Here is a 14967-nt window from a genome sequence, read left to right on the forward strand (position 1 = left end):
TTTTTAGAGGTTAGCATATGAGATTCAATCTGCGAACATGTCCAATCCAACTCAACTCAATTAAATTTTGATAGGTTAAATTCGGTCATTAAATTGGATTGCTTTTAATTTAATAAACTTAATTAAAATTAGATTGAGTGACGGGTTTGAAGTTTAATATAGAAATCTTAAATTAAGCTCATTTCATTCTCAAGATAATACATTGTTTATTTTAAGGTAATTTATTATTTTTAAAAAAAATTATTTTTATTTTAAGGTAATAGCATTATTTTATATGAATGGTAATGTGAATATATATATATATATATATATATATGTATGTATGTTTTATTTTTTTTGTTTACATATGAATAGTAAAATGTTTTATGAATATTATTTTTAAAACATCCTTATTATTCTGTCCAAAAAAATATCCCTACTATTTCTTAGTTTGAGGGATTTTTTATTTTTTTTTACAAGACTTAAAAATGTGATATTTTTTTAATGGCTTAATCCGATAATCAATCCAATCCAATTAAAATTGGATTGAGTTGGACTAGGTTGAAAAAATAAAAATAAAAAAGATAAACTTAATCTAGTCAACCCGAACAGCTTGCACCCTTGAATGTTGTATCTGCCTATTTTTTTGGGAAGGCATAGGAAACATATAGTATGAATAAAAGGTGCTGGTAGCTTTTCATTGGTCGAGCCTCGGTGTATGTTGCAAGTTGATTCCAAAGTTGTGGTTTGTGCTTTGAGAGGGTCCAAGTTTGGAAGTGTGTCAAGGGAAGTTGGATTATTAAGGTGTTGGGTTCCTTCAGGAATTTTCGTATTGAACATATGTATGTCACAGCGTGATTTTTGAGCATTATCCTTCCTTTTTTAAGGACTTTTTGTTTGATGATGCTCAGGGAATTTGTTTTCCTCGTGTAGTTGCTTTGTAGTTTCTTTTCCTTTGGGCCTTTAGTCTTGTTCATTTTTATTTTATTTTTTAAAAAAAGGTGTTAGTAACTAAATCACAAGTTGTGAAATACTCTGCACCAAACAGAAACGTTACAAGTAAAAGGAAACACGAAAAACAATTTTGTACATACTAGAACTAATAGCAACTTAATAAATTACGATAAAAAATTTATTTTACTAATAATCTATTTTTTATCTCAAATATTTTATTTTTTTATGATATAATATTATTAACTTGTTAAAATATTAAATTCATAAGTACAATATGTATATTAATTTTTTATTGTATTTAAATGAATAAACAAACCAGCCTATCAGGCTTAATAGATTTTTTTATAAGCTTAAACATAACATATTTAATTAAGTAATATTTTTTAAACGCGTAAGCCTAACCTTTTTATTAAATGATCAGGTCATGCTTTAAACAAATCAGGCCATAGGATCCTCTTGACCTATTGGCCTATTTACATTCCTAAGGTTTAATGGATAAGAAAATGATTAAATTATTTGTTCCTTAATTTATTTCTTAAGATATGGTTCACCTATGCCCATACATGTTAAATTTGTGATAATTTATTCTTTAATTAGTATAATTAGACATGTGCAAGAAAATCTTGGTAATATTTGACTATGTTTGTTGCTCCTACTTTAACTTAAATGTTGGGAATATAAAGTTGATTGGGTGGTTAAGAAAGAAGGAAAGAAGAAAAAAGTCACAAGTTTGATTCCCTACTAACAAAAGCTAATAATTAATATTTGCCTATAAAAAATCCAATGTTGTGTCATTTTGTTATGCCAAATATCAAGATTGGTTCAAATACGTGAGTTGGAGGGATGAATACAAGGAGGGAAAGGATGTTTAGTGAAGATATCTCTATGTTTTCCTTTGCAAGATTCCTTAATGAATGCAACGAGGTGTTTTTTTTTTTTGTGTACCCCATTGCCCAGAGGTTCTTCGCTATGCGAAGGTATGGGGGAGGGATATTGTACGCAGCCTTACCCTTGCATACGCAGCCTTACCCTTACTTATGAAAAATCTTCCAGAAATGAGATAAGGTTTAGGAACAAATATGGTTTTGTAAGATTCTTGGTGTCTGGAATGTGAATGAACTGGAGCAAAGTCTAGATACTATATGCATTGGAAACATTAAGATGCATGTGAATCTACCTAGGTTTGTTAGAGGCGGTGGAAGGGAGGATGTATCAAAAGGTGTCGGGAGAAAGGAGTGTGTGCTTGGAGCAAGTGGGGAACAACACAAAGTTGGAGGATGAACAAGAAATATAGTGATGAAATAGGTAGATCAAATAGATCTTATGCCCAGATGTGTTGGTTAAATTTGAAAATCGAGATAATACTTGGATAAATCTGAAGTCGTGTATAACACTTTCAGATTGAATCAAATTTTGGGGTTCAACCAAAATTGTTCAATCGGATCAAATCAGAAGATTATAATTCAAGAGTTTTGTTTTGGTCTTGTATGTTTTGTCACACCGTTATGCTTTCTGAACCAGAATGATTATTTATAATCAAAGAACAGGTGGTTTTTGGCGGTTGATGGAAGTTTTTTTCTATTTTAAAAACTGTCGTTGATGGAAGTTTTAGTAACTTCCATGTAACTTCCAACCGTTGATGGAAGTTTTTGTAACTTCCATGTAACTTCTAACCGTTGATGGAAGTTTTAGTAACTTCCATGTAACTTTCAACCTTTGCCTAAACCGAACATCTCGTTATTATATTAAAACAAGCGTGCACTCTTATTTTAACATAATAAAGAGATCAATTACACTAAAATGTCCAACAAACCTCCCCCATTTTAGTGTAATTACCGATCAAATCACCAAAGTCATAACATACCACAAACTACTGCATAGATGAAATATCATGACGATTGAATTTCATCTTAGCAAATTATACGTTTCAAATATTCGAATATCAGGGTGTCACTAAGGATTGAACCCTTTCTATTCATAATGAATACATGAAGATAATCTGCACAATAGTTTATAACATTACTCTTGCTCAACACTAGTTTTACTAGCCTGTGTCCCTATCCTTCATAAGCATATCAAAGCCAAGTCCCAGCTTCTTGAAGTGGCTAAACTTCATGCTTATATAGGTAGTCCTTTTCTTTTTTTGCACCTGCAAATGCAATTTTTCAAAAGAACCATTAAGAAGTTATACTTCAACCTCCTTAACTTGCAGAACCGAACACATTCCTTTTGGGATACTTTCGATGATGTGTTCCAATCTCTACATGTTAAGCTTTCCACATTGAATTCAGCACCTAATGTCATATTAGATGGGAATTGGGTATCTTAACATAAGAGATTTCAGATGGACTTTAATCCTAATCCCACAGCCGACCTTTTCACGAGATCTCTACTTAACCCTTTGGTTAAATGATCGGCCAAATTATGCTGAGTTCTCACAGCCTTACATCCCCAAATTTTGAGATAACTCAAATTTGGTGTCTTTTTGTGCCAAAGTTCATATGGGGTAACCTTATTCCTTTTGTTAGGAATTCGGTTCAACAAGTAACAGGCTGCCAACATAGCCTCACCCCAAAATCCTTCACTTAAACCCGAATAGGATAACATGGAATTCACCATTTCTTTCAAGGTTCTATTCTTCCTTTCGGCTACACCATTCTGTTGTGGTGTATAGGGAGCTGTAGTTTGATGTATTATTCCAGTAGATTGAAAATAAACTGGATCATAATACTCACCTCCCCTATTCGTACGAAGAGTTTTGATTAGCCCATTTTGATGAAGTTCTACCTCTTTCTTATAAATTTTAAATTTATCAAGAGCTTCATCTTTTGTATTTAATAAATATACATAACAATACCTTGATGCATCATCAATAAAAGTAACAAGATATTTTTTATGACCTAATGATGGAGTAGCATGCAAATCACTATGAATAAGGTCTGAGACTTTACTCTCACTTTTAACATCCTTAAAAGGTTTCCTAGTGATCTTGGTCAACAAGCAAGTTTTGCATTTTTCAATGTTCATATCAAAAGGAGGAATCATACTTGTTTTTGACATATCTTTTAATCTTTTGTAATGAACATGTCCTAATCTAGCATGCCAAATTTCTGATTTTGTCATATTAGTTATAGAACTACACGAGGCCATACAAACAGATTCATGAACAAAAGGAACATCAATGTTTAATTTAAACATTCCATTTCAACGATAACCAAATCCAACAAACGAACCATGTCTTGACAAGATGTACTTGTCACTTTCAAGTACTTGCTTGAAACCACAATTATTTAAAACCATACTAGACAATAAGTTCTTACGAATACCAGGTACAAATAAGACATTATCCAAATACAAACTTTTTCCGGAAGTAAAAACTAAATTCACACAACCTAATCCTAGGATTGGTTCAGTTGCAACATTGTCCATCTTCACAATAGAGCCATCATCGATTGGTCTAAATTCCTTGAACCAACGACGATCTTTGCACACATGACTTGTTGCTCCCGAATCAAACCACCAAGCAACATCATCATCCTGCACATAGAATGCATCAGATATTAGTGATACATAATTTGAATTCATATTCGAATTAAAATTATTCACTACAATCTGACCTTGTTGCTTTTCAGGATCATTAGACCCACTTGGACCAGCCTTGTTCTTTCCTTTGAACACCTGGAAATCCCTCTTTAAATGGCCAGGTTTCCCACACTTCCAACATGACAATTTTGTTTGTTTGTTTGGACCTTTGTTCTTATTTCCTTGAAATTTTCGTTTGTTACCTTTAGCATTATAATTTTGCTTAACTATTCCACTTTCCTCTACCATATTAACGGAAGAGGAACCTGCTACGTTTTTATCATTGACTTTGTCAATTTCCTGAGCCCTCAGCGACTCCTCAATCATGAAATGACTACCAAGTTGAACCAAAGTCAACTCTTCCTTCTTATGTTTCAAGGTATGCTTGAAGTCTTTCCAAGAAGAAGGCAGTTTATCAATTATAGATGAAACTGCAATGGATTCATCCATTTTCAAATCATGTTGAGTAAATTGACCCAAAATCCACAGCAGTTCATTATATTGTTCCATAACAGGCCTCGAATCAATCATTTTGTAATTAAAGAAATTACTAACTAAGAATTTGTTACTTGAGACATCTTCTGCCATATACTTGGATTCAAGAGAGTTCCATAATTCCTTAGCAGACTCAACATTTTGATAAATATCAAAGAGAGAGTCAGACATACCGTTCAGAATGTGTCCACGACAAATGTAATCGACGTTCTCCCATTTCGAACGCTTCCTTGTTTGATCCAGAGTTTCGTCTTCCATATACACCGGCATCGGTGTACTCAGAACATACACCACATTCAATGTTGTCAAGAGAAAGTGCATCTTCTTCTGCCATCTTATGAAATCCTGCCCTTCAAACTTGTCCAACTTCGCAAACTTGCTTGTCATCTTCGAACTATCGTTCGTCATCTCGAAAGATTTGATTCAATCTTTTGTTGGTTAAATTTGAAAATCGAGATAATACTTGGATAAATCTGAAGTCGTGTATAACACTTTTAGATTGAATCAAATTTCGGGGTTCAACCAAAATTGTTCAATCGGATAAAATCAGAAGATTATAATTCAAGAGTTTTGTTTTGGTCTTGTATGTTTTGGCACACCGTTATGCTTTCTGAACCAGAATGATTATTTATAATCAAAGAACAGGTGGTTTTTGGCGGTTGATGGAAGTTTTTTTCTATTTTAAAAACTGTCGTTGATGGAAGTTTTAGTAACTTCCATGTAACTTCCAACCGTTGATGGAAGTTTTAGTAACTTCCATGTAACTTCCAACCTTTGCCTAAACCGAACATCTCGTTATTATATTAAAACAAGCGTGCACTCTTATTTTAACATAATAAAGAGATCAATTACACTAAAATGTCCAACAAGATGGTCATGCATGAACGCAAAGGAGTTAAAAGGGAATGAAGAGTAAAACAAAACACTAAAATGGAGGAGAAGGAGGTTAGGAGGAATGGAGATCAAAGTGGCAGAGGTTAACAAGGACTTGCTTGAACAATGTTTAGTTGGAAGGTTGAATGACATATCTATGTTTGATAAAATTCAAAAGGTTTTGGTTTTAGAGGATATGAAGGAAGTAAAATTGAAATACCTAGGTGATGACTTGGTTTTGATAATATGGATGGATGAGGGAAAGGCTTAGGAGTTGATAAACACCAAGGAGGATAACTTCCTTTCAATATTTCAATCAATTTACAAGTGGAGTCCAAAAATATGTTCTAGTAATAGGCTAATGTGGATGAGGGTTTTTTTAGTCCTTTTCCATCGGTGGAGGGTTGATTGCTTCTCCAAAATTCTTGGAAGCTTTGGTATATTCATTTCAATGGTGAAGAAAACAAAGAGTATGGAACGTTTAGATGCAAGATGTTTATTAGTTAAATCATCGACAACACAACAATATCTTTTTATTCAAGGGTTAAAATAAACGGGATGATCTTTCATGTTAAACCTGTGGATGAAGTAAGCTTACAAGTAAATCAATGTTGTTGGTAGTGATGGAAAAGGGAGTTCTCCAACAGTGAAGTTAATTCTATGGGAAGTGAGTTTGGGAGTTTGGGAATAACTCTTCCATCTCTTAATGTTTGGAATAAGTATACTAAGAAAGGATTCTATATATTGGCGATGAAGTGGGGAGGCAAGAGGGATTTCAACAAGAGGAAACCTAGGAGGAGGCAGAGATGGATGCTAGTCATTGTCCTGTGGATAATGGCTCTGAAAGGGACCAAGGTACAACACAGACAAGCCTGGCTCACGAAGTATCAAAGCTTTGATTAATTAGTTTGGAGATAATGTACAAAAATACAAAGGCATGCGACATAGTCAAGCAGATTTTCAAATTAAAGTTAGGGTAAGCAAAGGTGTGATGTTGACATTTGAAAAAGGCATAATTAAAAGTGGCCTTGTAACACGGGAATTGGGGTCCAAGATCATAGGCGACATTGAAATGTGCAAGGGGGAACAAGTGGATAGGAAAGTGACTACCAAGGACTTGATGCTAGCTAAAGGAGTCACTTCATAAATTGGACTAGTTGATAATGTTTTGACCCAACAAAGGCATATCAAATTTGAGGAGATGTGGTATATGGTATGTGGTTGGGTTGGCGAACAAGGTCTTGGGGATGGGTGCTCAAACTTCAAAATTTATTTGGGAAAGGCATTCATATGGGCTATTGTTGACGAAGGTTCTAATAAAGACCAGCAAGTGTTGGATCTGTTTATGGTGATGGGGATTCAAAATCCAAAATAACATGATCATTAGGTGGAATTGAAGTTGCATTGGTAGGTGAATAGTCAGTCTGACAATTTTTGCAACCAGCTCATTGAGGGACAAACTTTGTCACCTAAAGGTTCAAATACCTTAATTACAAGCTTGGAGTAGTCACAAGTGAAAGTTATCAAATGCCCAATTGACATGTACAAGGAGGATCACAACGGCTCATCAATTGATGTTAGGAAAGTCGATATGGTTCATCAAGGAAATTCAGAAAAAAGAAGAAGGAAAATGAAGAGAATGTCGAAAGTTGTTGTGAAGAAAGTGAAGACTATTCAAAGTAGATTCTTATGGGGAAGTGAAGTGGGTAACAAAACAATTTGTTGGATTAGTTGGAAAATATTTGTTGTCCGAAAAGTTTTGGAGAGTTGGGGATCAAGGACATTGACACATTTAATGAAGTTCTCCTAGCTAAGTGGAGAAGGCTACTTTTCTATCAAAAGGAAACACTTTGGAGAAATTTTTTAGAGTCCAAATATAGATTTCGGAGTTATGCTTGAGTGAAAAAGCAAAATTTAGCTAGCTTATATCCTAGAATTTGTTTAAACTACCCCAATCTCCACTGTCACTTGACCAAGTTGTAAAATCTTCTTGTTAGTTGCTAAAAACCACCCAAAATAATTGCTTTTGTTTTCATTTCTTCTTGTCGTGTGCAAGTATGACATTAGGCCCCTCCCACGTTCTTTCCCTGATCCTTACCTAAAGTTTTGATATGGCTTGACCAATTTGAGTAGTTTACCAAAATTCGAAAGATTGAAATACAGGGAAATCCTAAATGGCCCAATTCCCAAAATGAAGGTTGGTGAAAATGATGCACTCCAATACTCCATGCTCTATGTGATTTTCATGAAACCATATCATGTCTCCAAATCTATTTACTTATTTTTCACTTCACTTCCATACTTTCTCTATAAAATATACAATATTCAACATAAACTTCCTAATTAATTGAGTAAAAAGATATTTGAAAATGTTAAAGATAACATAGACTCATTCATAACAAATGCAAATTACAAACTAAAATCTAACATTCTTTTTATTAGCAAATGTTTGCTGTTAATTTTTATTATTTTGTTATCAGAAAGATTTAAACCCATGACTTCTTCTCATTTTCTTTTTTCTTTACCATTAAGTCAACCTTATAACCCCACTAAAATTTAACATTAATCATAAAAAATTTCAAAATTAAACTTCCTTTTGGACATCTTAAAGTTAAGATGAATTGTATTAATTATTAAATACAATATCTATTATGACATCTTAACAAAAATGTTTTTTTTTATAGATCACGAGTATTTCTAGAAGAGGCAATCTAGCTCAAATTATAGATAAGATTATTATGTGACAAAATTATTTCTTTAAGTGTTTAATGTAAATGGGTATTTAAGACTAATAGTTAAAACAATGATTAAGCTAAAATGATTATGTGCTAATTGATTCACATGCTTGACTGTAACAACAATGTTACCTGTATCAGTATTATACTCTCTCTTTTCATCAGATGAGAAACTTGATCTTAGGGAGGGATATAGAGGAATAGAATGGGAGAAAAATGCAGTGCATATTGATTTTCGTACTCTATAATTTGTATCCAATAATTTATCTAATTCAACTGACCTGAAGACTTACCGTTCCTTTTTTTTTTCTCTTTAAGAAAAAACCCTAGAAATTGTCTTCCATTTAGCTTGGGTAATTGTTCGCAATTAGGACTAATTTAATCACATGAGTACATTTTTTTCCCGGTAGGTTCGATTAGTCATGCATCCTGTTCAGTCACGGAATTATTTAGGGATTGGTTCAATATTATCAAATGACAATTTGCAAGGTTTTGAAAACATGTAAATTTGAATTATATCATCAATAAATACAATAAAATGATTGTCTCCCTTCCCATTAAGGAGTGTAAGATGATATTAGGTAATAGAAAGAGAAACAAAATGTAGGTGCAAAGGAATTGAAAAGGAATGCGACGAGAGAAATTAAAATTGACAATACAACACCAAACGTAAATTATGTTTGTAATTCAATTATAGCTTATACCCATTGTCAAATTATAGCCATTTGAGACACTTCTAATAGTGCCTCCAATTTATGCTTGTAATTTAATTAGCTTATACCCAAATGTTAATTTTATGGAAACTAAAATTTGAATTATATAATCTTAAATAAATATAATAAAATATTAGTCTCACATCTCATTAAGGAGTGTGAGAAGATATTACGATTAATGTAATAGAAAGAAAGAGAGTGCAGATGCTAAAGGAATATAAAAGAATGCAACGAGAGAAATCAAAGTTGACAACACCAAATGTAAATTATAGTCTTTATACAATCAAATAGCTTAACCCTTTGGTTGTGCCTCAAATTTTAAGCCAGGTACTTTTCATCTTCGAAGAGCAATTATTCTAAACTTTACTCATTAGCATGTGGGATAGAATGCAACACTTGTAGCAAACGGTATAAAAACCCATTATGAAACAATTAAATCACTGCAATTAAACGATTAAGTTTGCTTCAATATATGTCAACAAACAAAATTTTACCGAGATTCAATATCAAGTAAATGGTGTTTCTTTTCTAACAAATAAATCTCGAAAGGGAAATTTCTGAGCCGAGGGGAAGAAAAATTATGGTTTTGACACCATGGAATCAAACTCTCTTGTCAAAAGCTAGTCCCAGCCAGTAGCGGGAGGAAAAGCTTGGGCTGGAGGCACACCAGCTTGTGGAGCTGGAACTGGAGCTGGAACAGCCTCACCCCAATCGCCTGCAACTGCAAGAGGAACTTCAGTCAAACAAATTGTGACTACATAAATTTCAAAAGAACTATTAAAACGGTTAACAGAAAAGTCATGTGCCCAATCATCTTATCACTGCACTGTATCAAAGATTCTCTTATCTTTGTTGGCTAGAGGGGGAAGAAGGAACTGTTGCAAACATAAGAATGAAGGTATTTTTGCATGCAATTTATAAAAAAGAAGGCTGAACAACAAAATGCATTATTTCAAAATTCAAATCCAGACACAGAGATTTTATAAACAGGCTAAATGACCAAGCTGAACTTATTCAAACAATATCATAAGAACATGCATATAAAACTTAGTCTAGCATAATCATCAAGCACGAATCCAAAATCAATTCAATAATTCATACCAGCTGCTTCTGGTGTCAAGTTAGTAGGAGCTGCTGAGATTGGTTGTGGTGCTTCTTCAGTCCAAGGTTGTTCGACTGCAGCAGGCCATTGGCCATCAGAAGCAGGGAAGCTGCCAATGCCAGCGGCATTGAAGTCTGAAATGGCATAATCTTGGGCAGGTGGTGCTTCATCTTCCTCTTGTTGCTTGGCCTCTTCAGGTTCTCTATAGAAGAATAAGTCCACCTGCATAACAAAACTTGAGATAATTAGATACTAATCTAAGAACTTACAGCCCCCCCCCCCCCCCACCCAATGATACTAATTTCTCACAAGAATACAGACATCTACTAACAGACTATATCTTCTCAAGAGCTATAAAACAATCATAACAAGTATTTACCATTACATCCCACTTGTGACCTGGACGAATAGTACCCCGCATCTGCAGTACCATCCTAGCTAATAGCCAGAAGAGACAACCAATGCTATGCTTCCCCTTATTATTGGCAGGAATCCCAACATCAACATACCGCATTGGAGAATCAGTGTCGCAAAAAGCAATAGTTGGAATATTTCCAAGAGCACCCTCCTTGATAGGCTGCACACAAATCAATAACATAAGACAAATTGTGGCAAGACAGACACAAAATAACAAGGTTAATTACTGTCACAAATTTCAAACCAACACTCAACAAACATCCTTGACGGTGAAGAGTTGAACTATATAACTCCTGAAAACACCTTAAATACTCTCTGGTTCTAACTTCTAAAGGGGTAATAACCTGATGATCTGTTCTTGGATCAGTTAGAATCAGAAGACGAGGCTCATTGTAGGATTGCTGCATCTGATTAGTGAATGTTCCAGGAGTGTGCCTTCCGGCAATTGCATGAGCACCAGTGTATTGAGCAAACTTAAGAACTGCCCTCTGACCATAAGGCCTGGCAGACTGAACAATGATATCCTGTGGGTTCTCAATGGCAACAATAATCCTAGCAGCGAGCTGGAGCTTCTCCCATGTCTTGCCAAGGTTAATTATGTAAATACCTGAAAACATAAACCACAAAAATTCAACAAAAACTCCAAAATGTTCTATTTCAGTAGCAAGAGGAAACCTTCATGGTAGCGGTGCAAAAAAGCAAACGCCCAAAGAGTCAAAGACTACCATTATAGCAATTCTGATTAGTAATTAAATTAACCCTTTGAATCACTTCTTAATAACACCTAACAACTTTATCATGGTCATGAAAAGTACACATCCAATTACGAAAAAACCAGAGAAACAACTGATCATAAACGGAAAAGAAAACATATTTAATAATTGAATATTGAAAATCCCAACAATTATCAAAAAGTAGAGATATCATATGGTCTTTCCAAAAACTTTCAAAATTTAGACCACTCATAAAACACACATAGATATTACTATAAGCTCACGGCCACTATGGCAGGGCTTCTAAGGTACCCAGAATTCTACATTTGAGTAATTATATATATTTACACGAATTAAATTAGAAAAAAGTGATGGTGTATCAGAGATAAACTTAGTTACATTACACACACATATCATTCCATTGTAAAAAACACTAAGAACAATGCAAAGGAAATCACTATTTCAACATAAAATAAATAAAAAGGAGAAATTGAGAATGGAGCAGTGACCATCGGTTCTGCGCTTGAAGACGTAGCGTTCCATCTGAAAGTCGCAGTTTTTGGTGCCGAGGTGAACGTCGGCGGCGAGCATCATCTGGATGTCCGTCTCCCTCTGCGACAACTGGTGCGATGGAGCGGCGGAGGAGTCGGCGGCGGCCATGGCTCCGGGAGGTAGGAGAGGCTGTGGAGGTGTTGGTTGTGCTGTGTGTCCTCTGAAGATTTTGAGAAATTAGGGTTTCTGAAGGTTCTCTGCTATTATGGAAATCGGCGAGGGAGAGACAAAGACAAAACCCTAATGTTGTCAAATGACGCTAATGACCTTTCAGCATTTACATTTGGGCCTTGAGGCCATTTCTATTAGCCATAGCCCATAACGTTTTGCGCTTTATTAATGTTTTTTTAATAATACACCTCTTTCTGTTTTTTTTAGTGCTTTGACCTCTTAATTTTTCAAAAATAGTAGCCTTCCAAATTCTTTATTACTTTTTTTTTTCTCCATGAAAGTCGAAGAAGTAGTTTACAATAACTCACAAATCCTATTTAACCAACTAAGCTAAACTTCTTGACGTATTCTTTATTACATAAAGTAATATATATTGTCCAAAAAGATTTTCTTTTTCCTCCAAAAGTTTGAGGGACAATAAGGAAATTTAAGTTGCATAAAAAATAGTTGTTGATTGGATATTTCAGTACAGGTGCCATGTTCTAGTGACATTTTTCTCACCTTTTTTTCATTCATGATTTTAATTTAATTATTTTATTAATTAATTATTTATTAGCACATTTACAACCTATATTTGCAAGACATTTAATATATTTATACTTCTCTTTCCATATTTAAATAACCAAATTTTAAATCATACTAGCTTAGTTCCTCATGTCTTACCTAGGTATTAAATTTATATTTTATAATTTATAGGAATAATTTTATATTATCTTGAATTTTTAATATATTATTAATTATTTAATTTTAATAAATGTATGTTAGTAAATATGTTAATAAATATTTAAATATTTTTTTATACACACATGCTTCACACATAACTTCATAAGAAATGAAACTTTATTAAAATAAATAAATAAATAAATAAATAAATATTTATTTCATGATTAAATTTTAATCGAATATTCAGATAGGGATATATTTTCATTAATCATAAAATTTCGTATAATTTTCATTTGTAAGGTTTAAATTTTAGTATGATAAAAAATATTATTAAATAAATTTGTATAATGAATTTATAATATTTAATTAAATATTTTTCGTAAACAAATGTCATCTGAAATGAAACTTTTTTAAAATAAATAAATAAATATCTTCTTGTGATTAAATTTCAACCAAATATTCACGGAGTGATATATTTTCATTAATGATAAAATTTTGTATAATTTTTAATTGTAAGATCTAAATTTTAGTATTATAATCAGCATTTGAAATTGCTTATGGGAACTTAAATCATATTTTTTTATATAATGGGAGACAAAATATCTCAATTCAAAAGTAAAGGACTAAAATTATGAATTTTCTAAAAGTATAGAAAAAATGTTTTAATTAAAAAATAGGACTAAAATCGTAGGTTTAAGTAAATAAAGGGATGAAAATTATATTTTAACAAAAATTATAGGGAGATTAAAATACAATCTAAGCTTGACATTACTTGTTTAGATACAAGATGGAAAAAGAAATCACCAAAAACTATGGGGAAATAAATTAATGATGATTGATAAGATTAATTTTATAAAATGGTTATTTTCTTGCATCTATTTATTAGTTTTTTGTGTAAATTAAAAATTATAAAGGGACTAGTGGAGTAATAAAGATAATCAATGCTAGTTGAAAACTAGTTTATGCTTTTGAATATTGTTTAGAGTATTTCTAATATGGGGTGTAATTTAAGTAACTCATTTTGAGTTTTTTTTTTAGCTTTTATTAATTGGTTTCCACAATGCCATGGAGGAATGGGTAAGTAGGTTGGTCCGTCCCATGTAAGTTCGTATTGGTAGCAGACTAAATCAGTTTGTCCCGCACTCTTACATGAATTTAATACATTGGCCCATCCCCCGCCTCACGGGACAAACAAGCTGGTTTGCGAGTCGAGTTTTTTTTTATAAAAAAATACAATTTCAAAATAAATATATTTTTTTCTTAAAAATAGTCAATTACACTCAATTATATATATTTTTAAAAAGTCTTAATAAATCTCTAACAAATACTCAATTACAAAAGTTTAAACACAACAAAATAAATTTTCAACGTAAATGAAAATAAATTTTGAATTGGACTTTTAGAATAATTGAGTTTGGATTGAACTTGGCTGGTGGTTGTGTGTTTGCGGCCCAAAATATTGCATAGCCATGGATTTAAAAAAAAAAATTCTATGGCCTGTGCGGACTGCAGATCCTATAAGCTGGTCCATAGACCTGGGTCCGTTTACACACCCCTAGTGCCCCCATCATATTTAACCCAATTGACAAATTTTTATTAATAATGACAAAATCTGGAGTGTAATTGATTAAATACTCCTTCCATTTCTTTTTATTGTCAAATTTTTGGAAAATTTTAATTTCTATTTATTTGTCATTTACAAAGTTCAATATTACATTAATTACTCATTTACCCCTTCCATTTCATATTAGATGACATTTAAAGTTTTGATAAAGTTTGAAGGAAAACAATTAATTTGTTGAATTTTAAAAAAATTTAGGTAACTTCCTAATATACATAATTTATCTTTCTAATGACTAATTTATTATTTCTATTCACTACTCCGGTTAAGTATTAATTAAGGATGATATTAGAAAAAAGTATTTAAAATCAACCTTGATTTTATAAAATAACATTTATTCTTTAATTTTCTAAAACGTCATATAATTTGAAATAAAGAAAGTATCAATTATATCCTT

At 32.6% G+C, this 14967-nt stretch overlaps 1 protein-coding gene across 1 annotated transcript; it reads right to left on the reverse strand.

Moving 5' to 3' along the window:
- Positions 1-9734: 9734 nt before the first annotated feature.
- Positions 9735-12336, reverse strand: LOC114388577 (40S ribosomal protein SA-like). Its single transcript, XM_028349128.1, has 5 exons — positions 12073-12336; positions 11195-11457; positions 10813-11010; positions 10433-10655; positions 9735-10052 (listed from the first exon to the last, which is right to left on the reverse strand). The coding sequence occupies exons 1-5, from the start codon at positions 12221-12223 to the stop codon at positions 9952-9954; spliced, it is 936 nt and encodes a 311-aa protein (XP_028204929.1). The 5' UTR covers positions 12224-12336; the 3' UTR covers positions 9735-9951.
- Between the last annotated feature and the right edge of the window lie 2631 nt (positions 12337-14967).

This window comes from Glycine soja, chromosome 15 (assembly GCF_004193775.1).
Source record: "Glycine soja cultivar W05 chromosome 15, ASM419377v2, whole genome shotgun sequence".
Lineage (NCBI taxonomy): Eukaryota > Viridiplantae > Streptophyta > Magnoliopsida > Fabales > Fabaceae > Glycine > Glycine soja.